At 40.3% G+C, this 26,806-nt stretch overlaps 1 protein-coding gene across 13 annotated transcripts in view; it reads left to right on the forward strand.

Moving 5' to 3' along the window:
* The window catches only part of LDB3 (LIM domain binding 3), a 128,646-nt gene that overhangs the window by 36,885 nt on the left and 64,955 nt on the right, over positions 1-26,806 (forward strand). For 10 of the 13 annotated variants that reach the window (XM_055721473.1, XM_055721475.1, XM_055721476.1 and 7 more), the window contains exons 3-5: positions 3,164-3,315; positions 18,495-18,570; positions 26,009-26,415. In XM_055721473.1, the coding sequence (XP_055577448.1) occupies positions 3,164-3,315; positions 18,495-18,570; positions 26,009-26,415 (635 nt within the window). The remainder of the gene's footprint in view (positions 1-3,163; positions 3,316-18,494; positions 18,571-26,008; positions 26,416-26,806) is intronic. The other 3 variants (XM_055721478.1, XM_055721482.1, XM_055721483.1) reach the window with 1 other exon arrangement.

A 26,806-nucleotide genomic window follows, 5' to 3' on the forward strand; every position in this document is an offset into this window, starting at 1 on the left:
TCTTACTGTCCATGAAGCTAGGATAAGCTGATCTTTAGAGGTGAAGTGACATCAGTGGAGCGCTGGCCCCTGAAACAGGAATTGGAAAGGTAGAGCTGCATGAAGGAATCCAGCCCATACTTTGTTATTGTTACACTTAGCTGAAGAGATGCCCACAAACCCCTTTAATTTACTTTTCAAATAAAGGAACGTTGGCTGGTAAGCCATGATTCAGACTGTTTTCTTATCTTTCACAGTGTGGTTCTCCTGCAGCAATTTGACTCAGAAAGGGAGTTAAAATGGCCATAGTTAGAAATTCATATAAATGACAAATTTGAAGTTACCCAGGAATTTTTTTGTTTGGGTTTTTTTTTTTTTGATAGATTCTTCTGACAAATATATCTTTTTCTTAGGTAGTGTCTTCTAAAAGTGTTAGGAGAAAAATATCCCACTAGAGTGAGTGAAATCAGGTCACTAGTCATAACCATCCCCTCCCTCTAAATTTGACTCTAATTCTCAGACAGTTGTAGTTAACTGCGCTATCTTTATTTTGAGATATCACACGTAAATTTGGGGCTGCAAAAAGCAGAAATCAGAGAAGCTGGGAGGGAAGTCAGTATGTTACAGCTATATTAAAATAGTCTCAGTTTTAGACTTCTTTATCCTTTCTGTGGAAGCTCAGCTTCTCTGGGCCTGTTTTGTTTGAAGCATCACTGGGGAGTGGAAGGAGAGATCTATGTGTTAAGTAAGAATTCCCAAATTAGGGCAAACATTTGACTTTCAGTAACTGGGTTGATATTCAAAAACTAGTCTGTTCTTTATGAGAAAAAGGGGGAGTTCCCAGCATTTAGAACTATCAGCATCACACAGTTAACATTTTGTGGCAAGAACTTGAATGTTTAATGAGGAGGTAAAAAGTGGTGTCTTAGAAAAGTGATGTGTGAAGAGTATTTATTAAAAAAATCATTATCAAGTAGGCTCAAGCCTTGGTGTCTACCTGACTGGCAAACGGTTTATGTAATGGAGGAAAAAGATAAACTGAGAAAGACTGAAGTGTCCTGCTTGATGAATTCAAGTCATACTGATTTATCTGTTCACGTTTTGCCTTTTCCTGACCTCCTCTTTTATTGCAGATTCTGTTTTTTGATGTATTTGGGGAACTGAGCAGGGAAGGGCCTTTCAGTAACTATTTAGGTACATGTGTCTATGCAAATAATCTGTATTCTTTGTAGGCTTCTGGATTCTGTTTATTTCTCACAATGCACATTTCGCAAAATGCGTAGAAGCCAATGTTTGTATAACAGGTTAGGAGAACTCTTTGCAGTATGAATCTTTGCAGTATGAATGTATTAAACTGCAGAATAAAACTCCATGTCATTGAAACTACTACAAAGTATTTCCCCCACCCCTCAATTCCTCAACACCAGAAAAATACATCAGGGAACGGCGCTGTTATTATCAGCCAGCTTACTTTGCATGAGAACTTTGTATCTTCACTCAGAAAACACAGAGAGAGCTCTTCTAGCTTTTATCTCTAATGAAAAGGTATAGAAAGCTGTCTCTTGCAGTCAGATCAGTTCTGGGATGTTTTTTACAGTGCCTAATTCCAAAGTCATCTCTATTTTTGTAGTGTCAAGAGTATGCAGGGTGCTGTGTTCTAGCACTTTGATACTATAGCTTGTGTTCTAGGAAACTGACAACGCCCATTTGTCAGACTATACTGTCAATTAGACTGCCAGCCTCAATACTGAGCACTTTTAATAGGGTGTTAAGAAAGGGTTTGGGGTTTTTTTTTTTTTCCTTTTTTTTCTTCTTTGTCTTTGCCGGTGGAAGAGTACAAACAAGCAGACTAGGGAATTGCTTTGGAAGAACTTTTTTGAGTATGTACATATTTTTAAGTGTGTTGAGGTCATATTAGGGAAGGCAGGTTAAGGAATTTCACTTCACACGTGATGAGAAAAAGTGTTTGGTGTTTGGATTTGTGTTTTGGTTTCCTTGGGAATTCAGCTTCACCCTTTAAGCCTGGCTGAATTCACAGGGAAATTTTGGCTTATAACCAGACACATTTTTCTTTTGTGTTCACTGTGCTGAAGGAACAGAGCCTGACTGCAACCTTTGTTGTAGTATTTTAGATTATCCTTGGGTTTTCTTAGAAGTGAGGAAGGTAAGGAAGTGGACAGCTAAAAATAAGAGCAAAGACCTATAGCTTATGTCCATATCTTTTAAGTACCGACTGCTGAAAGCAGATGAGAACTCTGATGTGCTCACTAAAATTTGCCTGACTGATGGTATGTGAAGGCTTTTCTGTTCTAGTTGGAGCACCTCAATGGAGGCAAGTTTCATAAGTAGCTGTACTGTATCAACGTAATCCAGATGCAAGCTGAGAGGGCTGTGTAAAACTGAGGTCAGGATACCATCCTATCAGAGAAGATGCAGTCCACAAGGCATCTGGAGCTAACAAAATGTGATGCCACAGGGAATGAGCAGAATTTATGAACTGTTGCCTCAGTAGTTGGGTTTGTAGTTGAAACACTGTGCCTTCTTATTTCTAAAAGTATCTGTCTTTGGAGCATCAGGTCTAACAGGTGGTTGAGGTCATTTCGGGTATGTAGTGATCTGATTTGGTAATGGAGCTGTAGTTGTATGTGAGTAAGGTTAAGTAGAATGATTTTCTATAAAGCTCACTGTAAAAGAAGCAAAGCATGTGTAAGGCCCCTCACACACATTCGTTTTCTGTCCATTCAATATAATGAATGAATTTGGGAAAAAATGGCTTTTATGAGGAAAAATACAATAAAACCATAGAGAGTGGTTCATTAGCTTTCCACTTCTGAGTAATATCCCTATATGCTACTCCAATATAAATAGTGATAATTATCCCCTTGAGGAGGAGATAATATTGGTAAAAGAACAACTACATTGAGCTTAACCTCTCAAAATTGTAGTAATAACACGTAGATGTTGTCCTGGACCTTTGCAGAAATGCAAATTAACTTTCAGTTTGTTTAATTTCCATACGTTTTGTTGTTCCGCCCATACAATAATAGATACAGCTAGTGTTGTATCTATTACTGTATTTATTGCTGTATCTGTTCCTCATTATAATTCTGGGCAAGTTCTCTATAAGTGCTTTGTACACAGAATGACTGATCCTGATATGACTCTTTTTTATTTTCCCACACAGATTACCCCTGGCAGCAAGGCAGCGCAGTCACAGATGAACCAAGGGGACCTTGTGGTAGCCATTGATGGAGTCAACACTGACAGCATGACCCACTTAGAGGCCCAGAACAAGATCAAGTCAGCCAGCCACAACTTGAGCCTCACTCTTCAGAAGTATGTTGATATAAGTTAAAAGTCTTTGCATTCCCAAGGGTGTCCTATGAAACTTGTGACTAAGGGATATAAGTGTTTTATCTCTGTCTCTTAGATTTATTTGAAGTGTTCATGGCACAGATAGGAGATAGAAAGCCAAAATCTGCTCTGATTCTTGTAGAAATCAGCATGTATTCTTATACAGGTCAGTATGGTTGCTATGTTGGGTGTATCTGTGTTGAATTTAGCCTATTGAATACAGGTGTAGTCCCATACCCGTTCAAGCTCCTATTAAAAAAATAACTCCCAACAGTGATGTTTCTGTTGCTTATTCCCATGTGGACAACACACAGTTTTGTCTGGTTAATTTATGAACAACAGTTATAGAAAAGACTATGGTAACAAGCGTTATAAATGCACGAGAAGAACTTGTCTTCTTTTGAATAAGAATTGAATAAGAAAATGAATAAGAAAAGAAGGGTGAATAATCACAGCAGGCTGAGAATTTGTGTTAATGGTCTGGTGCCTGTGAGCCTGAAAGTGGCCTCTCTGCACCTGACAGAATAAGAAAGGTGTAGCCTGAGTGCAGGAATGGAAGTCAGTGGAACATGGAGAGGGCAGACTTTCTTGTAGAGATGTGATAAAAGCTGTCGTGCCATTGAGAAGGCAGAATCTCTTCACGTAACAGGTTTTTTAACTTTTCCTGGTTAATGTTGCTTCCAAGGAAACTTGTTCTCAAGTCAGATAACTGCATGGACATTATCTATAATAGTTGCATTAATATTTAAAGCTCCATAATTATATTAAGCAAAGTAACTGCTCTTTTCATGGCATTGTGGAGAAGATCGTTTTTACATGGGCTAGGCAAAGACTGGTACAGAAAGTAAGTTGTAATGTGGAAGTGCAATATCTGCGAATATACCAGAAAATCTCATACGTGGATGTGCAGCAGAGCTAAGCAGTATCAGGAACAGACTAATACCTAAGGGAAAAAGAGCTTTAGCTGAGGTTTCCAAGATGGAGCAGGGTGCTCTAAAGCAAAATGTGTGGCTGAATTTCCCATATGGCTTTGTAAGTCTCAAGTTTGTCTTTACGTGGGTGTTCTAGATAATGTGTAAAGTAAGTACACAAAGTAGAAAGATGCTAAAAAAATTGCAACATATTTGTTAGCTTCTGTGAACACTGCGTAGACGTATATTTCCTGGAAATTTATAACATATATTTCCTGGAAAAGATTTTAAATTAAAGCTCTTCAGATTTTCAGATGTTCCAGATTTTCTCAAAGAAAAATATTTGACATTTGTCTCAAAGGTTGTTGTCTAACTGTTTCAGTGAATGCAAGGGAGATGCATGGAATAATTTCTGCCACCTCCTGTGATGTACATGTGTGCCTCTAGTGTTCTTAGGCAAGATTTTCAGCCAAAAATAAAGACACCAGGAGCCTAATCCTAAATCTCCTAGGACTTGGTTACCAGGAAAATTACTGTGCTAAGAGATAATTTTTACATTTTTAGACACAGCCTGCAGCAATGAAACTGGAGTGGAGTATCCTACTACTATGGAAAAACAAAGCTAGTTTCCATAAAGATCGTAGAGATGGGTACACTCAATTATCTAATTGGTATAAAAGTTTGGCAACATTGGAAATCCTTTCAAATGGAAAAGGAATATATGTACATTAGGAAATAGACTGTTGTGATGGGAAAACTTAACCCCTAAATTTTTATGGTCTTAGACATTTATGTGGAGTGGTCACATGGCTCTGCAGAGTAAATTTCAAGGTCATGGAATGCCTTACTACACAATCTGTGCCTTGGTTTCACTGTTGCAGTAGCAGAAGTAGAAGTGAACTTGCTTGTTTACTCGATAAGTCCGTGGAAGAAGCAGTGGAATGTGAAATCTAGACATAAACTCTCAGAGACAGAAAGCTTTTCATTTTTCTAATGGCTCTTGGCTCTCAAGAGCGATGGCCTTTCCTTTTATCGATCCTGGCCATGAAGGTTTCATGAGCATTGTTTATAACCTGACAGTTCAGACAGTGTTTGCTGCTACTCACTTTTATTATCACGCTTAAGTTCCCTGTGGGGTAGGTTTTTTTCAGGGTGGGGAACTGGTTATTTTTTTATTTGGCTGTCAAGACAAGCTGAACATGGTGTCAGCACTTGTGCAGGACATCAGATTGCAAGACATCAAACACAGCAGAAGGGAAGCATTAAGAATGCCCATTTGTACTTGCCTACCTGAGCAACGAGAAGTCTGCACTTCTCTGGCTATATAAACTTGGTTTCTCTCCAAGTACCATCAATCTGCACTGTTCAGGGTACGCTAACATAGCTCTTCAGTGAGTGCTTGGCCTGAGTGGAATTCTCCATGTTTTAGTCATGTAGATATCCCATTATGGGTTCAGGAATTTGTGGATGTCCAGTTTTCTTCTGACAGCTTCCTTCCCTAAACTCCCTGTTAAGTTTGGTCTTATGACCTCACCTATGCTGTTTTTTCACAAGAAACCACAAAATGAAGATGGAGGGCCTGCCAGCTATGCCAGAGGTTTGATTGGGCAGCCAGAACTTGTCTTGTTACTGGCTTGAGTGAAACGCTGCATTCTCTGACTGCTCATTTTCAGTGTCTGGTTGCCTAGCTCTCCGGAGCCCGCAGCATGCCTCCCTGTGCTGCTTTTGGGAAGTTAAAGGATGCACACAGGCAAATGGCAGGGAGTTGAAATATTCCTGGACCATTCCTGGAGAAAGACCTGTGATCTAGTTGTGTGGAAAGGTATGGGACTCTCCAGACCAGCTCTGTTTCCTTCGGTTTAGAAGAAGAAATGTATCTAGGAAGTGAATTTGCTTCTGCTGAAGAAAAAGAGAGCAGCAGTGAGGGGAGAAGGAAAGAAATTTCTTTGCGCTGTGCACTATTAGCCAGGAGAACGCCAAGAGGCATGATAGTGTGCAGGCTGGTGTTCTAAAACATTAGATACTTCGTAGGTGAAGCTTGTTCCTTAGAAACCTACATTACTCCAGATGTACTGAGCGGGGTCGGTGCTAGTTCTGCGGGACCACGCTATGGAAGGCTGTGATCATACTCTATAATGACTGGGGTTGTGGTGGAAAAAGACATTGCTTTGCTTCTAATCTTTTTGTGACCTCCTGGAGTTTAGTTCTTAATCATTTTTCAGTATCAGTTTCTGGTCAGTTACTTGAGCTACACAGCTGCCCCTACGCGTTTTAGTTCTGGGCCAGTCAAAGCTCATTTTTGGCTGGCTGGCTGTCCCACAGATAGATAATAGGCCATACACTTATTGTCCTACAGCATTCAGTTCGCAGGTGAAAAATGAAACGTATGCAAAATCTATTTTTACTTCATAAAAATGGCTTTCTTTTTAAATTCACAGTAAATGGAATGCATGAGAGTGCAGTATTATTTGTCAACATGTTTTACTGGAGCATCCACAACATTCATTTGATCTTAACTCAAGGAATCTGATCAGCCTCCTTGGAAAGGATTCACCAAATGTACTGGCTTAGTTCTGGAAAGTGCTGTAATATGAGTGCGCCTCATTCTGCTGGCACAAACATTCCTGTGACACTCTAAGACTCCTGCCTTGGTGTCACCCTGTGCTGCTGGAGAGGAGCAGGGGAGATGCAGACTTTGTGTTGTGTGTTGACACAACACCCGCCTCCCACTGCATGCCAACGATCATAGAATAGTTTGGGTTGGAAAAGACCTTTGAGATCATCAGGTCCAACCATAACCCAGCGCTGCCAAGCCCACCACTAAACCATGTCCCCAAGCGCCACATCTACGCAGCTTTTCAAATACCTCCAGGGATGGCGAGTCCACCATTTCCCTGGGCAGCCTGATCTAAGGTCTCCTCTGAGCCCCCTCCTCTCCAGGCTGAGCCCCCCCAGCCGCCCCCCATCCCACGGGTGCCCCAGCCCCTGCCCCAGCCCCTGCCCGGCTCTGGACACGCTCCAGCCCCTCTGCGTCCCTCTGGCCGTGCGGGGCCACAGCTGGACACAGCGTTCCAGGGGCGGCCTCGCCGGTGCCGAGCGCAGGGGGACGGTCCCTGCCCCGGGCCTGCTGGCCACGCTGTTTCGGGCACCAGCCCGGTGCCGCTGGCCTCCTGGGCCACCTGGGCAGGCGGGGGGCTCCTGCCCAGCCGGCTGCCAGCCAGCCCCCCCAGGCCCTTCCCCGCCGGGCCCTTCCCAGCCGCTCTGCCCCAGGCCCGCAGCTGCCCGGGGCTGGGGTGACCCCGGCGCGGGGCCCGGCGCTGAGCCCTGGGGAACCTCGTACGAGTGGCCTCGGCCCCTCGGCCCGGCCTGCCCAGCCCCCCCTGCAGAGCCCCCCGCCCCCCAGCACATCGACACCCCCAGCTGGTGCCACCCGCACACTGGCTGGGGCAGCGCTCGGTCCCTCGCCCCGATGGTCCATGGCGACATGAACCATGGCCGGCCCCAGCGCTGAGCCCTGGGGACACCCCGTGTGCCCCCCGCCAGCGCCAGCGGGGTGATGCTGCCATTCACTTCCAGTCAGTCATAACTGACTGTCTTGTGCTGAAAAATCATGAACCAAATAATCCTTTTCTCTAGTGAAAGGGAAAAAGTGTCAGAGGCAAAGCTACGAGAGACTTATGGTAAATATTTAATAGCTTTTCTTTTTTGTGCAGCACCAAAAGATGGCTGATCCTGCAGTATTTATTTCAGGCCTACTATAAATAAAGCATGTGGTGACAGCAAACTGCAAGCAAGGGGAATTCAGTGGTTATTGTAAACTGCTTTCTTTTGTCTGAAACTGTGAATAGTAACCAATTCTGTGCATGTTTTAGGTCTGCTGATGGGCGTGTTTTAAATCGGAACCAGATTTAGGCTGCATTTAATGCTCAGAAGAATTAGAAGAGGATATCTATCCCAGTTTAAGATACAAACAATATTGATGAAAGCATGGTCTGAAATAGTGGTAGTCAGACTATTCTGTAGAAACATTTCTTAAAAGCACTGTAGAGATGATTTCTAAAAACAAACCTAAAATGAAAATATGGATTTGGGATTCCCGCCCCCTTCTTTGAATGATTCCATTACATTCATCTGACTAATGATGTTTTCATTTGGCGATTGCTTACATACTAGAGGTAGAATATGTGAATATGAATTTTTTTTTTAAGGAATACTAATGCTAGTGATAATTTGCTAGTGTTCATGCTCAGCACTGTGAATATATCTCCTGAAATCCATTCTTGGAGTGACTAAGTTTTTCCTGGTTATTCCTGCCTTTGACTGCAGTCTTAAAGCTATGGAAAATGAATGCTCAGTAGCAAATGACTGCTCCTTGGATGAGGCTGCAGCAACGCTTTTACGCTCGCAAGTCCCACCTGGGACATCAAGACTTCAGCAAGGATCTCTAAATTACTGGGTGCAGAAGCAAGATGTTTGTGGGTGTGTCAGACTGGATTAAGGATGGGAATACCCACCCTCTATCAGAACGCAGCATTTAACAACTCAGCCTTAAGTGTTGACAAAGATGTGCCATTTGCATCTGATAATGTTTCACTAGAAATGATGGACTCCTCTGTTTTCAAGTACAAATATGCTCATGTTGCCATAGAAATATAGCTGGAAATTAGATGACACTTCAAAAAGATCAAATAAGAATCTTAAAAGAAAAATTTAAAAACGAAGCTCTGTCCTTTAATCTGTTCCCTTGAGTTCTACAGAAATTATGTTTAAATATGCCAACATGATTCTCAGCAGGATTTAAAGGTTAAATTAAGAAAATACTGGCTAAATATCAGAAAGAAATAAATTCAGAGCTGGTGCAATGTTAGACATTCCATGTGGTGTTCACTGGTGTAATTATGATCTAGACTGGGCCAAGTACTAAGATCTGTGACCATGTGGACAGTCAGTGTTGGAGCTTCCCACGGTTCACTCAGTGAGCACCTTTGTCAGTAGGCAACTGTATGTACCTGTACTCAGGAGAGGTATTGCAAAGTTTACCTTTAGAAAGGTAAGAACAGAGTAGTCACCTTTAGAAAGGTAAGAACAGAGTAGTCAAACAGCTGCTTACATGCTTTACTGAATCACAGAGTGTGTAAATTCAAAATTTTAAGCAGATTAGTAGAAAAAGGAGAGGAACACTAATGGTGTATGTGACATGGTACCATGTAGTTTATTTTGCCTAGACGTGTGACTCTAGAACTTTTGAGAGCCCCCTGCCTCCAATAGCCAAGATTTCCTCCCTAAACTGATAATGATGCTGTGTTCTCAAAGCAGTAAAAAAGACATATCCTCCTGGTGGACTGAGGAAGCTACTTGTGAGCTGAGGGAGGTGGTCCTCCCTCACTCCTTGTGAAACAGAGGTGAATCCCCTTGCATGCCCAGTTGTCTCTGTATGCAGGTATGAGAGGCCAGTAGGATTGCATGTGATTCTGTGCAGCCTGCTCTAGGAGAACCTGCTTTAGCAGGGGCTTGGACTGCATGATCTCCAGAGGTCTCGTCCAGCCTTGACCATTCTGTGATTTGTTAATAGATGTGAGGCCAGCATTTGGACAGGGTTGTGAGTTTCTGTCTTTAAGCAGAAATGTTTAATGCTATTAAAATGAATGAGCAGCTTTTTCCGTGGAAAATGAAATAAAATATCAGCGTCGGTCACTGCAATAAACATAAATATATTCCTTACATGAGCAGTTTGAGTGGACTGCAGTTTACACTCACTGCATAAAGTGTTCTTGTTAGTTTTAGGAAAGAACCTGGAAACTGTGGATATAGGCCAAGGCTTTAAAGGGCAGTGAAGTTTTCATTCCAAGATTCTGCTTAGGGATTAGAACTGTTCTCAGAGCACGCATCACTTTTCTTTCCCCCGAATACCAGCTTAGAGGTTAAAAATCATCATTTTATTTGTCTGAGAAATATTCTCTGGATAAGCTACAGATAATCTCCATGTGAATCCTTTCACACCTTACTTCGCACCCACCATGGAAAGGTCAAGATAGGTATCATGGGCACATCTCGCCAAAGTCAACGGGCTGACACAACTTACTAAATACATGACAGTTGTACTCATTCTGATGAACAGTTCCTGGTTGCATGCTGCAATGAGCAAGTGTATACGTTACCCAAAATGTTACGGCAGACAGGAAGGTCACAGTGTATTTGGGCTGGGACTTTTTCTTATTGATTAGCTTAAGCATGATCCTGTCACAATGTAAATTACATACTGGAAGCTAATTGGAATGGGTGATATAGTATTTTTTAGAAGAGGAATGAGGAATCATTCAATCAGATAAAATACTGAGGCTTCACTAGATCAATCTTGCAATGCATTGTGTATGTAAGATTCATAGTTTCCTTTGGATCCTTTTTACTGGGGTGTTTCTTGCCCACCAGCCACTAGAAAAGCTGTCAGACCTCATTCTTTTTTTGACAAAACCTTAATCATTGGTGGCTCCATTGTTTCTTACAGCAAGAGCAGAAGTACCCCAAGGTCTGTTTTGCCTGGCTTTCAGGCATCTTCAGGGGTTGGCCAGCTCTTCGTGTCTGTGCTCCTCTCCCCGGCTGATGTCTGTTGCAGCATGGCAATACTGAGCACTGGCTACAGGCTGGCCCCGTGGTGTTTCCGCATTACTGTAATGACAACTTCAAACAGTACTTGAGGACTTCAAAAAGAAACAAAACCTTTTTCCAAGTCCTGGCTAATTTTCTTGACTTAGCAGACTTAAGATGTTAAGTTACCTTTCCAGTCAAAGTCTCTCAGTTACAGGCATTAATGGAAAGCTCATTGAAGTGTTTTACCTAGGAAACAGAAAAACTGAAGGCCTAAATGAGGTGGACTGTTGTTAAGATCTAATTATCCGTGTTCACTAATTTTTCTGTCCCATATATGATGCTTTAAAAACCATGTGGCACGCTGGAAGGTCCATATCCCAAGTAAGAGGAATTACAGGAAAATCAGCTAAGTAAATATGTTTCCTTAACAGCTTCAGGAAACTAAAGAAAGTATTTTGTGGTCAGGATGCTCAAAGTATCCTGAGTTAAACTTTTGCTTTTAGAAATTGGTGAGTGGCAAGGGGAAAACCAGACTTAATCTGCATAGTATTAGAAATCTGTTCGGATTTGGACGATACTTGAAGTCGCCTGTATGAACAGAAGGCAGTTACAAAGCTTTCTATTATTCTTTTGTGAATCATCATATCTTTGAATTTCAGCTGTGGTTCCCTGATTCTGGAGCTGGCTCTTTAGGGTGATGCTCTACAGCAGTCCCCAGTGCTGCTCTGAAATCCGTGCTTGAGTGACTTTCACCCTTAAGGAAGCCGTTAAGAAGCCAGGAGTCGCAGGACTGCCGTGGAGCCTGATGATGCTTGAATGGGGGCAGTCTAAGTCTCAGGTGCACTATTCGCACGGCAGGTGAAAATTGAACAGAGAAAATCACTGTGGTTCCCTTCAGATATTTTTCAGCTGAAGAACTTATATAAATATTTGATACTTGATTCTTCAAAATTGTGATTCATTATGTTTCCTGGCAGAGTTCAGTCACAGCTCAAGACCAGGGGTACAGTAGGCTACGTATAAGCACTGAATCTTTATTCGGTGCCTCTTCTGCTCTTTACTAATAATAGCTAATTCTTTGCTGTACACTATTAGATCCTTCCATAACCCAAATTTATTTTCTGTTCTTCTCAAACTAACAAATTATTTTATTATTTGAACATTTTCCTTAGATTGCTTTTTAACATCTCTCAGTAATTATAAACAATCAGTATAATAATGAAATCATTAATAATAAATAGCTATGCTGAACTTGGAAATTTCAAGTGAGGCACTATATCTGAAGGTTATATACCATTAAGCTTTGATGCCTGTCTGATGATTTTGATTGTATTTCAGCCTCTCACTTTTGATTCTGTAACACCATTCTCTGTAGCAAGGCAAGCCAAATTCTGCGTTTAACCAATTTTTTATTGAGGTGGCAAGAGTGGTTTCCTATTTATAATCAATACCTGTTTATATATTTCTGAGTGTTTGAGGTACTGTGGTTTTGCCCACACTGTGCTGAAAGTACCACTTCTATTCATATTAATGTTTCTGCTGTTATTTTAAATCAAGCTTTGAGAGGAACATCTGACACTTTTATCTGATCAGTAACAGCCATGGAAAACATGTAAATGAAAAGTAGAAAGTCAAAAGAGCCCATACCCTCACCCTCCCTCTAATAGTATTCTGTTTCAGCTTAGTTAAAATGCATTTTACTCATGAATCCTATGCTATTGAAATTGAGTTAGTGCTGATAACTAGAAAGGCTCTGCAAAACTCCTCTAATGAAATCTAAAGTCAAATGTGAATTTGGATGGTGTCGACATTAAAAATTCAGGTAAGTAGCATTGTGATTATAATGTATGAATGAATGGTCTCAAGCAAAACTCATAAAAATCAGCTTGAAACAAAGAAACTTAGCTGTATGAGAGATTTGAATGATAATACAGTGATGTCAACAAGGTTTTGCAGGCTGCAGTAGGTCACTGTATAACTGAGCGACCTATTTGTTAATTCAGCATTAAAGCAAGCTCTTTTTCAGATTCTTATGTTCTACTTATATTTACTTTGAAACAAAGGTATGGCTTGGATATAAATTAATGTCTTTTTTTTTTTTTAACATTGCTGATGGCAATATACCTTTACATACAAAGTCAATCCATGCCAGTGTAAGCAAGTTCTATAACTGGATGAAATTTCCTGGGGATGCATGCACATTACTTTATGGGTTACCTGAGTTTTCAGTAGTGATAAAGAGGGGTGAAATGTTTGGAAATGGTTTAAAAATAGTGCAAAGACAGGAAGAAGAGGTCAGCAAGAAAAATAACCTGCCTGAAAAAAAGGGGTCCATGCTCCATGGAGCTGAAGTGTAGAGCTTGCTACGTGCATTGGGTGAGTGCCAGGCACGTGCTCAGCATCCATACTTCGTACTCTTTGGAGAGACACACAGAGCAGAGCTGCAGGGACGCTGGCAGAGCCTTCCCCCTTGCCCCTAGGAGCTGCTGGAATGGAGGAATCTGAGGGCTGGTAACAAGTCAGCTAAGGAGATGGAGGCATTGGTAGCTGGTTGCTCCGTTCAGGAGGGAGCACGCTGGAGGGCAGCATGTGGGGCAGTTCAAGAAAGAAGGATTTTACATAGCAGGAGGGAGGGGAAGAGCTGAGAAGATGCAACAGGAACTGTGCAGATGCCACAGAAGTAGAAAGGGTCAAAGAGAGACCAGGAGAGTAGAACTTGCTTCTCCAATATTTTTTAATACATACTCCTTTTCAAAAACCTCAGCTTTATGCATACTGTTTCCAGTTCCCTTCCTTTCCATCCTTTCACAAAAAATCTCCAAGGCTTCTTCCCTTTTCTTTTCCCTTTCTATCCCATAATGTTTGCGGCTGCCTCTGACTCAGATCTCTTCTGAGGGTAAATGGGTGTTACGTACTTCCAAAAAAATTGTTTCATAGATTATTTTTGGTTTTGATAGCAGCTTCCCTTTAGGTTGGTGCCATTTATGCATAAGAGGTTTTTGTCTGAATACTGCTGTGGGTATGAACACTAGGTCTGGAAAGCATAATTGCCTGTCTTGCAATCTGAGCGCAGCACAATGCAGGGAAATAATTAACAAATCAGTCATCCAGCCAAATGCTAATATTTGCATTTGCCATTGATATATAGAAAGCAAAACTGCTGATGGAAATACTTTTCAATTTTACTGCAAGCACACATGATATCCTGAGACAGGGAAAGTAGGTCTTATTCTGTCCCCAGAGTCATCGCGGTTACATTTGAAGTACTGTGAAATGTTCAGGGTTTTGTCTTTGTGATTCTCGTTGGAGTCACTAAGACTGTTTGCTGGTGTCCCAGACGAGACTCAAGATCTTCTGTGCAAGATTTACAAACAAGAAGCAGCTTCTGTTTGGCTGCTTGATTCACTGTTTAGCTGAAGATTTAACTGACACGTTACTGATCTTAGCACTTATTAAATGGACACCTCAAATGCCTAACCCCGAGTAATATTTATTCTGCCCCTCTTATGTCTCCCCACCGTGGCCAGATTGTCAGGAATATTATTGCATTAAAGCAGATGTGTATCAGAAGCCCAGTTCTACATGCTCTTTTGTTTTGTGTCCTACTGCGTGCTTACCTGCTTCACTGCAGAATGACTCCGTTTCAATTAGGTGATAAGTAAAGTATGTAAAATGTTTTCTAAGCATTTCTAACCCTAATCCAATCTGGTTTATTACCTTTCCATGCACTTGACCAGTTTTCATTTTCTAGCGGTTGAAATATTAAGATGCAATTATTAAGATGCTCAACAAGGTATAAATAAGTGCTCATGTGTAATAAAATGAAAGCAAAAGTTTACTGTAAGAAAAGAAATGCTGATTTTTACCTGTCCTGAGAGGTAGAAAAGATAGACGCTGACTGAGGAAGATACGAAATATAAAAAAGCCACATGAAGCTGAAAAAGAGCTATTATCTCTTAGATCATGTCACCTCTCTGCACGTACAGTGTTGTGCTCCCCTGAGGACACGGGTTAAACTGGTAGTGATTACAGACAGAACTATTTCGCAGCCCCTTCTTAGGCAGGCAACTCCTCTTAATGCAGTTGACTCCTAATGAACCTTTGCTTTGAGTGCAAAGATAGCAGGACTGAAGTCAAGTGCTCTTCAATGAAAGATATATTTAGGTCGGTTGGAACAAGTAGAAATTTTGACAGCCATATCAGCAGTGCTATCAAAATTGAACTGCTTCGTAAAACTACATCCATCTTGGTTTTGAACTTCATTAAGAAAGAGAACCAGTATTGTGGTGCGGGGTGGGGTGGTGTATCTGTGGAAAGGAGAAGAATTTTAAAAATACCAGAATGATGTATTTTATCATCATTAGAACTGTTTTGAAATTTCATTGTGAAATTAGGTTTTTGTTTCCATTTTCAATTGTGAAAATACAGAAGAAAACGTCTAAAAGTTCAGATCAAATTAATTACTTCAAATAAACAACCTTGGCAGAACATTTCAACATCAGCCTAAATTTACCACAGTCATTTGTGAAATTTGGACTTTCATCCTTCTCATAGCCCTACTAAGCGGGTACGCTCTCTGAATGTTTGGACTAAAATAATTTTGCAATCAATGGATTAAAATGTAAACCTGGGAATACATGTTTATAACAGCACCATCATCACTTGAAAAGCAAATTTGTGTTGCTGCAGGATTTGATTCATCTAGCAAAAGAGGGAGGGGAAAAAACGTCCTGAACTTGCAGATGGTTTTCCTGGAAGAGTAATGGCTCTTATGTAAATAATCCCTTTATTCTGCAAGTGCATACACTTCTATTCCACAAATGGACTTCACCTCTTCTGCCCTTTTCTCTGGTGCAAGTCTCTGCTAAATCTAGCAAGCCTCATCATTCTGTTTCTAAATATCAAAGCTATAAACTTTCAGGGCAGAGTTATGTAGGAACTTCATTGTTTTAAAGTAACATCTTGGAACCTTAGAAGTCAGTGTGAAATAAAAATCTTGGTTGGATAGCGCTGTGAAAAACAAATGTTTCTTATCAATAATGTGGAATAAATACAGCTTTTTAGCATCATCTTCTGTGGCCGGGTAGTGAGTGAGGAAAAATAGACATAAAATAAACAACAGAAGTCGTGGAGTAGCCTGGTAAAAAAATTCATTTGCTTGCACACAAACATTTTCCAGTTATGCATCCAGTATGTGGTTGCTTGCTATACCTCTGTATGTGACAAACAATCTTTACAGAGCTGAGCAACTTTGACACTAAAATTCATGATCAGTGAGCAGAGCAGAGGGGACACATAGTGTCTATTCTGCCCAACTGTGGTCTTGAGTATGCCCAGGTCTCCCCACGTAACTTCACAGAAATAACTGGGTGTACCCAGAAATGACACCGATGGAAGGAAGATCGGAATCTCCTCCATAATCTTTGTCTGTTTGGAAACTGTCACAGTCAATTTTCAGCAATTTTGTGTGCTGGGCTGCAGCTGATCTTCTTTTTTTTTTTTTTTCTTTCTCACTGTCTTTCACCGTACTTGTGTGTCTCTCATGAATATGATCTATCGTTTCTCTTTTGAAGCTAAAAAGGTTGGCGGGAGGGTATGGCACTCACTGCTGAGGGAACATCAGTTAGTAACTCGCCTGAGGAAAGTCTGTTCTAAGCAATTAGCCCTTGTTCTTAGAACCTGAAGGTATATATTTCTTCGATAATTATGTCTTCGGGAGTATATTGTGATATGTTCCAACTGTGAGTATCAGCGTTAGTGCCTTTTACAATTTTCCAGCCTCTCGTTTCAGGAATCCTTTGTCAGTGAATTTCACAAGTTAATTGCCTATTGTTTAACAAAATGCCAGTTTTCATTGTCTCCTCAAACTGTGTTCATTTTCATGGCATGTCATTGTGAGGTCGGCATCTATTACATCATCAGTGTTTTCAGCTCCCAAAGTAGCATAACTCCCATATCTTCTATGTGGAAATCTTACAGGTCCTGTAAGGATTACTCCTTCCCGCTCCACCCAACCCCACCCCCCAACCCCTCCTTTTTTTTTGTTTTGTTTTTTGTTTGTTTGTTTAATTCTGCTTATAGAATTATTTTCTGTGTGACAGCTAAAACTAAATACGCAGCTCCATGTGAAGCTAGGTATTAGTGCAGGGATTGCTGCTATGGATGAGCCCAGTTTCTGTCTAGCTCAGCTTTCTGTCTCTGGTAGGTGCCACTCATAAGTGTTTCGGTGGAAAGCGCAACACAGCCCTCAGTAAGGAAATACTGAACCTAACACAGAGGCTCTTTCATCATCAGTCTTTTAAGGTGTGCCATGAAAAATGAGAATCTGTATGGCTACTTATTGTTACCCCATCTAAAACAGCTGTTGGGGGGGTTTGTTGTAGGTGTAAGTATCTAGTCCTTTCTGATATCCTGCTATTCTCATAGTCTTAATGATGTCTTGTAGCAATGAGTTTCACCTCAGGTTAATCAAGTACTCTAGGTTAAAATGTTTGCCTTGATCAATTCTGTATGTGTCGTCTTTTCAATTTCACTTAATGTCCAGGAACATAGTTTTATTTCCCTTTTTCTACCATTCATTATTTTCTAAGCCTATGTAATGTGTTCCCTTACTCCTCTCCTGTCTAAAGCAAACAATTCCAAATGTCTCAGTCACTTCTACTTGATATGTATGCTTTAAAGTATTTTTACTTCATTTTTGTACCTGCTTTAATTTTGAAATATGCATTTTAGTGATGAGAATTCCAGGCATAATCCTGATCTGTAGGTTGGCAATAGGGTATTACTTGTATAATTATGATTTTTTTCACTATTTTCACATTTTTCATTTCATTTTCTCTGGTGATCTCATGTGTAACTGGAAAGGTTTCTGGGGGACGTTCAGCACTATGCAGGTTCCCGCAACACCTCCCACAAATACATCTTCACTAACCCGAGCTGCCTGGGGGCTTCAGTTAGCGTTTGTCACTGTGCTTTCTGTGTTCAGTTCCGATGAAAGGGTGAACTGCGTGTTTTGAAAGCATTTTAGTGGGATGTACTTTTTGGTTTGAAATGATCACGTACGTATTCTTGGCAAATAGAGGCGAAAGGCAGGCATCTGGAGTGGAGTGTGGCTAATTCAGTAGTGATCTGCTCCTTTTCAAACTAAATAATCTGAAATCAAGACCGTGTTTCTTCCTGCAGAGGTGTTTAAATCATGGCAGTTGATATACAGTTTAAGCAGTTTAAACAGTTTAAGTAATAATCTTTTGAGGAGTTGATCTTGAGATGCCTCAGTACCGAAGTTTAGTCTCTGCATTTTAAAAACCTTCAGAGTTGCTTTTCCAGAGTGCTTCCCAAACCTGAATTTACCTAGTTGTGGATGATTGTCATATATGAAAATGCAGTTTGTCACAAGGTACTGGAAAACAGATGATCACCCAAGTCAGAGGCTGCGTCCGTAACTGGTGGCTTTTTATCATTCAGAGAAACTATATCAAACCTTTTTTCACATTTAAGACCTTTGTAAATGAGAATGTAGAGAAAGCATGACGATATTTAGAATAAGTCTAGGCTATGCTTAGCTTTCACTCCTGAGGAAGCAGCGTTTTTCATTTTTGTGTGAAATTAGAGCTGGAAAATAGAGTCCAGACTGCTAATTTTTTTTTGGTTTTTGGTTCCCAGATCTAAACGTCCAGTGCCAGTTTCAACCACAGCACCCAGAATTGACACTCCCAGGACTGTAATTCCCCACCAGAAGGTATGTGACACACTTCTCCTCAGCCAGAGTTAATACCATTTTTATCTACTGCAGTGAAGGTAAATACCTACTACAGGAAATAGCTTTTGCCCACCCCAAATAAGTGAACACTGAATGAATGCTCAGGCAGCAAAACTGCCACAATGCAATGTATTAGTGGTCTGGTTTTTGCTGATTTCTGATCAGAACCAAAGCATCCAGCTATCCTCTGATGTGATCTGGTCTGACCCATTCTGAACAGCTTTCATCTAGGCTGCAAGAGGCTACCAAAGCTTCTCAAAATATACATTTGCTTTTGTAGATTTTTGGGGAAAAAACATTAGACCGTGCCTCAGTGTATCCAAATCCTGACTACAACTGAAAAGATACTCATTTGGAAAGAGGACGATAGGGCATTTGAAAGCTTGCATCATATTGCATTCTTGTCACATTATTCCAAAGAGATGAGAATAAAAAATAAAGAGGATAAGCCAATTTAATGAATTGCAGCAAGTGGCAGAGGAAATGGATGGCTTGGTTTCTGTTGTCAAAGCTCATAATCTTCCATAAAATAAATGTTCCTATTAGAATAAACAGCATTCAATGACTGTACCTGGCAACTCTTCATCTGTATCTTTGGAGGCACAGAGGAGCAAGGATACCTTAAAGATGGTATATATATATATCCCTAGGGTCAAGCACTGGGTAGGATATTGGTATTGCTGATAAATTTAATTAGATAAGTAGAGAGGAGGTAAAACCTCCATTGCTGCAACTTTATCCCTTCTGTGAGTGCCAGTTTTAGCCCCAGCATGTAGTATAAATAAGAAACACTGAAGGTCAAAATACATGGGGAATTAGGTGATGTTCTGCTGGTTTTGGCAGTTCTGACTTCCACAGATCAATTTCAAGTATATTTTATAAACACCATGCTTTCCAAATTCAGAGCTCAGAAGGTAACAACATCCCTGTAACCACTGCAAATATGTTCAAAGTAACAGAAGAGAACATACTTTGGGGAATAATTTGATTCGATTTTATTTTGTCAAATTTTAAATGAACCTGCCTGACCCCGTATTAGTTGAGACAGAAATAATGTTATTTCACTCCAGATCTTGTAAAGGGATGATGAAATTAGGATTTTATCTTGCTGAGTTGTTTCTGCCTATATCATGATTTTATAAAAGTTATCTCGGAGAAAGTTACTGAAAGAGTCACTGAACAGTACTGTGAAATTCCTAGAACAAAAACGATGAATCATTCTTGTAGTTAGACTGCACCAGCAAAGTATCAGGGACAGGAAGGGGGAGAGAGTACTTGTTTTCCCTCATGAACTACACAGAATGCTGTTAGTTTTCAAGGCAGCAAGCAGACACATCTCTTCAGAATTATTCACCAACACAAGACTGACAACTATCTTTTTGGGGACCCTGTGCAGGTGTGACAAATTTGCCTTCCACCACAGGCACGTAAAAGCTTTTATACATCAGGTTTTCATGACTTTGTATTAGGTGCATTTTTTCCCTGGCAAGCATCATTTTTAGAATTACTGCCATAGGTATTTAAGGCTGCTTACCACACAAACCCTTTTTCTCCCTATGTACCCTATAGAAAAGGTAACTCCACACACTGTACACTGTAGGTTATTTTAAAGGTCCTAAAAGTTTAATTTGGCATTAAAGCTCTAAAGTGACTTTACATTTCCTATTTTAACCCTTCAGAGAGAGGTGAGGATCAAAGGACTCAGCCCTTTTTCAGGAGCATGTTGTCTCACACTTCAGAATTCTGTGTTTTGGTACTTAGGAAGGGTTTATTAGAGCTGTTGGAGGCAGCCTGTTCTGAATGGGCTACAGGTGGTACTTGCAGCTGGAAAAGAGATTTACTGGGGGCTTTCTGAAGGAAAAGGGTGTCATCTAGGAGAAGGTATGGTGGGAAACAGGGTATCTAGCAGTATTCAGAAAGGTGTTCCTAGGTGTAGGGTCTTTGGCCCAGGGGGAAGAGGTAGCAGTAGAGTGCTAGAGTGGGGGCCCTGTGCAGGGCAAGAGGAGTGACGTTTGTGTCACCACTATACACTAGTAGACAACAGTAATTTTTAGCTGAAGAAAAATTCTTCTCTGAGCATGGTTTAGAAGGGAATGAAGGCATTGAACCACTGGAGAAGTCTGAAGGTCCGGGATAAAAAGTCTTTGCTGATACAAACAGTGGTATGGGGTTGTTGCAATAAGGTGTGTTACACTAAAAATACTTTAAAAATCAAGGTTTCTTTGCTTGTCCCTTTGTTATTTCCAGTTACAGTATCACTGTAGAAATGAAGAATTCCGTGACAAATAAGCATGAGCTGTCACCTCCGCATCACTACTTGACAGTGTTTAGACTCATGGTTCACATGAAATGAATTCAATTGCATTTCAAAAAAAAAAAAAAAAAAAGCAACAAACTACATTTCAAGACAGTCACGGCAGTGTTGTCATCAAACATTGGGAGAAGTTTTTTCTCACCTTTCTCTGAGTCAAGGTTAAGGCATGGCAATGTTAGCTAAAAAAATCTGCATGTGCAAGTTCAATGCCTAGTTTAAACCATAAATCCTCTTGTGCGATATTGCTGACCTAATTGCAGCTTCCACTAATTTTCAAGCATGTATTTCTTCTTTGACTGCTATGGTCATGATTTTGTGTTTTAGAAAAATAAGCATACTTTCTTTTACAAAGATGTAAGGAAGGTATAAAAACCCCAGAGTTCTTCAGCATGATAGAAATTTTTCTAGATTCCACAAGTAACATGAATTCTCTCCTTACTTTCTTGAGCTGATCGACATTATGGATGGTACAGGTTCTGCAACCACGAGTATGGCATCAGCTGGGCTGTAGGGCCATTACTAGAAATACAAGTTTGACTGATTTGCAGATTCACTATTCCCTTATCTGACATCTCAATCTTGAACTTGAAACAATTTTTACTTAGTTTAGTCAAATCTTTTTTATTTAGTCAAAAGATTCAGTCAAGTCTTTTGCACGGGTGTGGTATAGCTAGAAGAAAGGGCATAACTCATGCTGAAAGCATTCAAATAAGACTTAGTATGAGTCCAAGGGCTTGAAACTAATCCATCATCAGTCAAGGAGTTCTTGCAGCTTTTTGGGAAGGAAAAATACAGGTGAAGATTCAGCCTGGTGCAGTTCAAAATGTTCAAGCTGAAGCTTTAAGGCTAAGCATAGCTTTAACATTTGTTCCTCTGCATAAAGGTATTAAGACAGCCTCTTTAATTTTAATGCTATGACCATGTGTTGTCCCATTTATGAAACAGTATTGAACACACTTATTTCAGAGTCCCAGTGAGGATCTCATAATGCTTATGATTTGTTTCCTGCCAAATTTGGGAGCCTATGTGGCTAAAAGAAAACAGGTGAAGAGATGATTGACTTTTAATTAAAGCATAGGATGAAAGAGCTGCCTGAACCAAAAGCTATTTGTTGTATGTCTTTGAGCAGAGTCATTTAATGCCATGGTGCCTCCTTTTTCTTCTTTCTATAAAAAAGTTTAAAGCAACAACTGTTTCATGGTCACGTTGGGAGGTCAAATTCATTAGTATAGCATTAAAATTGATCTCCCAGAAGTGCAAAAGGTGAATAAAGATTGTATGGTTATAGCAATAGATGAATAGAACATGGGCTGCCAAAGGAAGAGGGCCTGAAAAACTGGTGGTTTGTCTTCCGATGTAAATTTGTTTCTCACTTCTCTGATACACAAGAAGGAATATTAGCCTTTCATAGAAATTGAATATTTATAAAGAAAATAATAATTTTTCAGAATGGAAACTGAGCTGATGCATAGCTTCCTTCTATTCCTAAATGTTTGAGGCTCCTCTACATTTGTCAGTTTTAAGCTCATTCACTGACATTACACTGGGAAAGTAAAACGCAGTTTCCCCCTAGTAGTAAGGGCTTGCTGCAGGATCACAGCCTGCTCTCGAGGCAAGGAGCCCTTTGCTCGGTGTCAGAGCCTCCTCTTCTGGTCGGCTGCAGGGTAGCATCAGCCTTGCATAGCGCGAGATGTGCTTGCTTTTCCAGCCAGAGGCTGAAACAGAATGGGATGAGAGAGATGGGAAACAGGGGAACGTTTGTTGCTGTTGGCTGCATTTCAAGTGATGTCATGCTGAAAGCCGTGCTGCTGCTCTGGATTAGAAATTTGACCTTCACATTCAGAAATGGTTTCAGAAATGCTGCATTGATCTGGTTTTGCCACTGAACTGGAGGAAAAAAAATTCTAAAATATCCTACTGGGAATAAATGGAATGAGACATTCTTTGTCAATCACAAAAGGAAAGCACTAAATAAGCTGATTACTGGGCAGTAATTCTTTAGAAGCTTCCTCTTTCATCCCTTTCCCCCTGAACGCAGGGAAAACAACTACCTTAAAACTACCATGAATATTATTTTAAAATGGAGAACGCTAACCTGGCACTGCTGGGTCCCTAGGAATTCTAGCATTGAGTTACCAGCATGCTGGTATTCCAGCTGGAAGTTGTTTGAGGACTGAAAGCAAAACTCCATTCATGTCATAAAGGTGAACAAAATCATTAACCATAATTTTTTATGGAGGTTCTATAATTTTCCATTTGCCTACTATTAGCATCCAGTAACACCAAAACTATGAAAATGCTTTAGGATTAAGGAAATAACCTGGCATTTCTCTCATTAGCAGTCGAAAACTGATACTTTATAATCAGATCTCCTTGTATGTCCTTTTATTACGGGCTTAAGAAAGAAAACCCACAGTTAACTTAGATAAAAGCCACAGTTTTCAGGGTAACAAACAAATGTAACTCTGGCATATCCTTTTTATTCTCTACTACTTCTGAAGTCTTTCTAAAATACTTGGTTTGTCCCTCTCTGCTAGCATGTAAAACTCATTTGCACAAGTGGTGACTTAATTTATGAATGTAGCCTTGTGCATTTGTGCCTCTTTTACATCACATTTTTAGAGAGAATCCCTGTTTTCTGTTTGTTTAATGATACTTGAAAGCTTCAGTAGGCCACTTAAAGGATAGTTGTTCGCTGTGTCAGGGTATAATGACTGAAGTATGTAATTCTAATATACTTATTTAAAAAGGCATAGTCTGAAAAACGCTTTTAGGATTATCTATTTCTATGGCCTCAGGCAGCTATTAATGCCAGCTAAAATCTCTTCCTGTTTATTACTAAGAAAAATAGTCTCCGTTCATTTTATCGGCCTTACATTTTTTGCTTCAAAACATATTCAATGTATTTAACATTATAATTAATTATATCCTTAGACCTTTGGGGGGGAGGGGCAGGGAGCATAGCAATTAATTTTAATTAATCAGGCCATATTGTCTTGGTTTTTTCAAATGTAATCTCCCCAAGCTTAAATATGCAATATAAAAAAATCCAAGAAGAGAATATAAAATATTTATTTTTCTAGTGAACCTTAGTATCAGAATTGGTAAATGACATTAATGATAACCAATACTAGCAAAAGTAGAAAATCAAAAGGCCAAATTATTGTCAGGCCAGTGTTTCACACAAGACTGTGGGGGAGATGTGTGTAAGGTAAAGACAGAGACTGAAGCAGCGCCAGCCCAAAGGAGGCAAAATCTCACTTGCAGGCTGCCACCTGCTCTTGTACAGGCTTTCCCTGGCAGCAGATGGTGGGCTCCATCCCTTCTTCAGGGTAATGTCCCCTGCCTGTCCCTGTCCCCCGGAGCTGGACTGCAGCATGCTGCCAGCATTACTGGTGGGCCTCTTAACTGTGAGCCTCACCACCTCTGGGTACTAGTTATGGCTGCAGCGTATCTAGGTCCAGAGGGAGAGGCTGAAGTGATCCTTCTCCTGTAGCAAAATCAATGTAACCCAAGTTTGGCTGGAGCCAGGAGATTCCCAAATAGCATACAAATTGATATCATGGCTCCAGAGAAATCTGTAAATTGCCAAGCATTCAAATAGTTTGTGGGGTACCTCAGCTATACCTTTTTTTTTTTTTTTATCCGAAGTACGTAACTACAAACAAAAGTGAAGAATAAAACAGCTTTCGGAACTATATCATTCATTATTTTAAAACATGCGCTAATGAGTTCCAGCACTTGGGATGCTAGGTTCAAATGGTAAACATTAAAAAGATGCTAATCAATATTAGAATCTTGCTATTCATGTTGAGGTCACTGAGCCTTTAGAAGTTAAAGAGTAAGAAAACTGAGAGTAAAGGTATAAAATGACCCCCCTGAGAGTGGTTTTTATTCCTCTTTCATAAAATTGTCCGTACTGTGTGTAGGCAGACTTCCAAAAAGCATAATAGGGCTGTGGTCACTGCAGCTGCCAGCAGCTGGAAGGAAGTGAGGCAGTTTAACCCTAAAGGTGCTCTGTGCTTCCCAGGAAGCTCTGGATGGTTTTGCATCAGAATAAGCTTGAAGCAGTGATGGGGTGTTTTAGGCAACATAAGCATGAGTTTTACATGAAACTTCTGCAGAACCCACGTGACAACTTATTTCCTGCACTGTGTTGCTGAAAAAGCAGTATTTTTCTTTTTTGATATTACCTTTTATTTTGGTTTCACTAAGCTGCATTAATAGCAAATCTTTTATGACATTGAAGCATATACTACCGTTTTCCAGGATGGGCTTTGGTGGAATGTTCCTAATTTGAGCACCAGCACAGACTTCTATGGGTATGGGGTAGGAGAAATTCCTGTGACTTTGACTAAGACAATACATCCTGCTGTCCTCGTTAGGAGTATTATCTGGGACATGGCTGTAGGATCGTACGCTCCTCATCTACATACTCATGCACACATTCCTTCAAGTGGAAATTATGCAGAAATGATCAGGATAGAAGCATCCTACCCGCTGAGCAGTACCTGTCCTCAAGTCCTGTTGGTCTATCTGCTAACCGTGCTGCATGGCCTAATTAGCATGAGCCAGAGCCTCTAAAAGCAATGCAATGTAATGTGTGGCCTTCAATAACTTGAAGTGTACTCGTGGAAAATAGAATGGTGTGGTTTAGAATCATTATCTTTTTATAATAAGGGCATTGACTTTTATGTTATGACTTATATTATCTCAAATGATTCTGACCTCAAGACATTTTTTTAAATATTTCTTAATTATCCTAGAAATTATTAGAGTGTTGTCTTTATATAAACTTATTGCTATGAAGTTGACTAGTAGCAAATGCTTTCTTAATGTTAAGCTTCTTTACTTGTCAATTCCAACTAAAACCCAGTAAAAAAAAATAATGCCTGAGTATGCTCTGCTTTCCTTATCTTAAAACAATGTGTTTCTGTGTTGAAAATCTTCCCTGAAAGGTTGGATGCTTTGGCCCCAACCTATTTATTGCAAGTTTATCAATATGTTTAGAAAGCAGTAATTGCAGATATGTTATTTTTGCATGTGTTCTATGATTGCTCTTTTCTTTTTTTCTTTTCTTGGCCTGCATGTTTGCTACTACAGGAACCTGCTTGGGAAATCAATGGCAACAGAACAACCTTCAGTCCTCTAACTAACACGGCGACTGGGCCTATGGGTAGTATTTTAGCAACAAACGGAACGTTTTCAGGCTACCTCAACAAGCAAGAGATCAGCTTTTCAAATAGCTCTTCCTACTCAAAGACTACCACAGTTAGATCTTCCATGTCCTCTCAGTCTGTGACTTCTGACATTTCACCTGAAAAGAGTAACCTAGGTTCCAAACTAAGCCCTGTATTGACTGATGGCAGTAGTCCCATACACCAGCTGAGCCCTGCAAGGCAGTATAACAACCCTATTGGCCTTTACTCAGCAGAGACTCTAAGGGAAATGGCTGAGATGCATAAATTAAGTCTCAACCGAAGGGCTTCGGAAGGTGGACTTCCTAGAGGGTAGGTAACGTGGTAAAATATTTAATAGTTCAATAAGTAATGGATTTGCTGAAAAAATGAATGTAATAGTACCTACCCGATTGTGCATTTGTCTAGTAATCATGATTAAGGTCTCAAACAATCATTAAATTTTTCCAGTAACCCCCAAAACACATACACAGTACCATTGCAGAATAACTCTCCGTCTTTGGGATCTGAATTGCAACATGGATTGGCAATAGCCACCAGAGCACGAGCAGGAACATTAAGACTGAAGTAACTGTGACCATCTCGGGGTTCTGGCATTTAGCGATTTAAACTAATGCACTCACTCTCACAGAGCCGAGTATCGCTGTCAGCCATTAAAGAAGCTGTTATAAAACAGATCTGGTATCTGGTACCTTCCTAAAGA

Source organism: Falco cherrug, chromosome 9 (assembly GCF_023634085.1).
Source record: "Falco cherrug isolate bFalChe1 chromosome 9, bFalChe1.pri, whole genome shotgun sequence".
NCBI lineage: Eukaryota > Metazoa > Chordata > Aves > Falconiformes > Falconidae > Falco > Falco cherrug.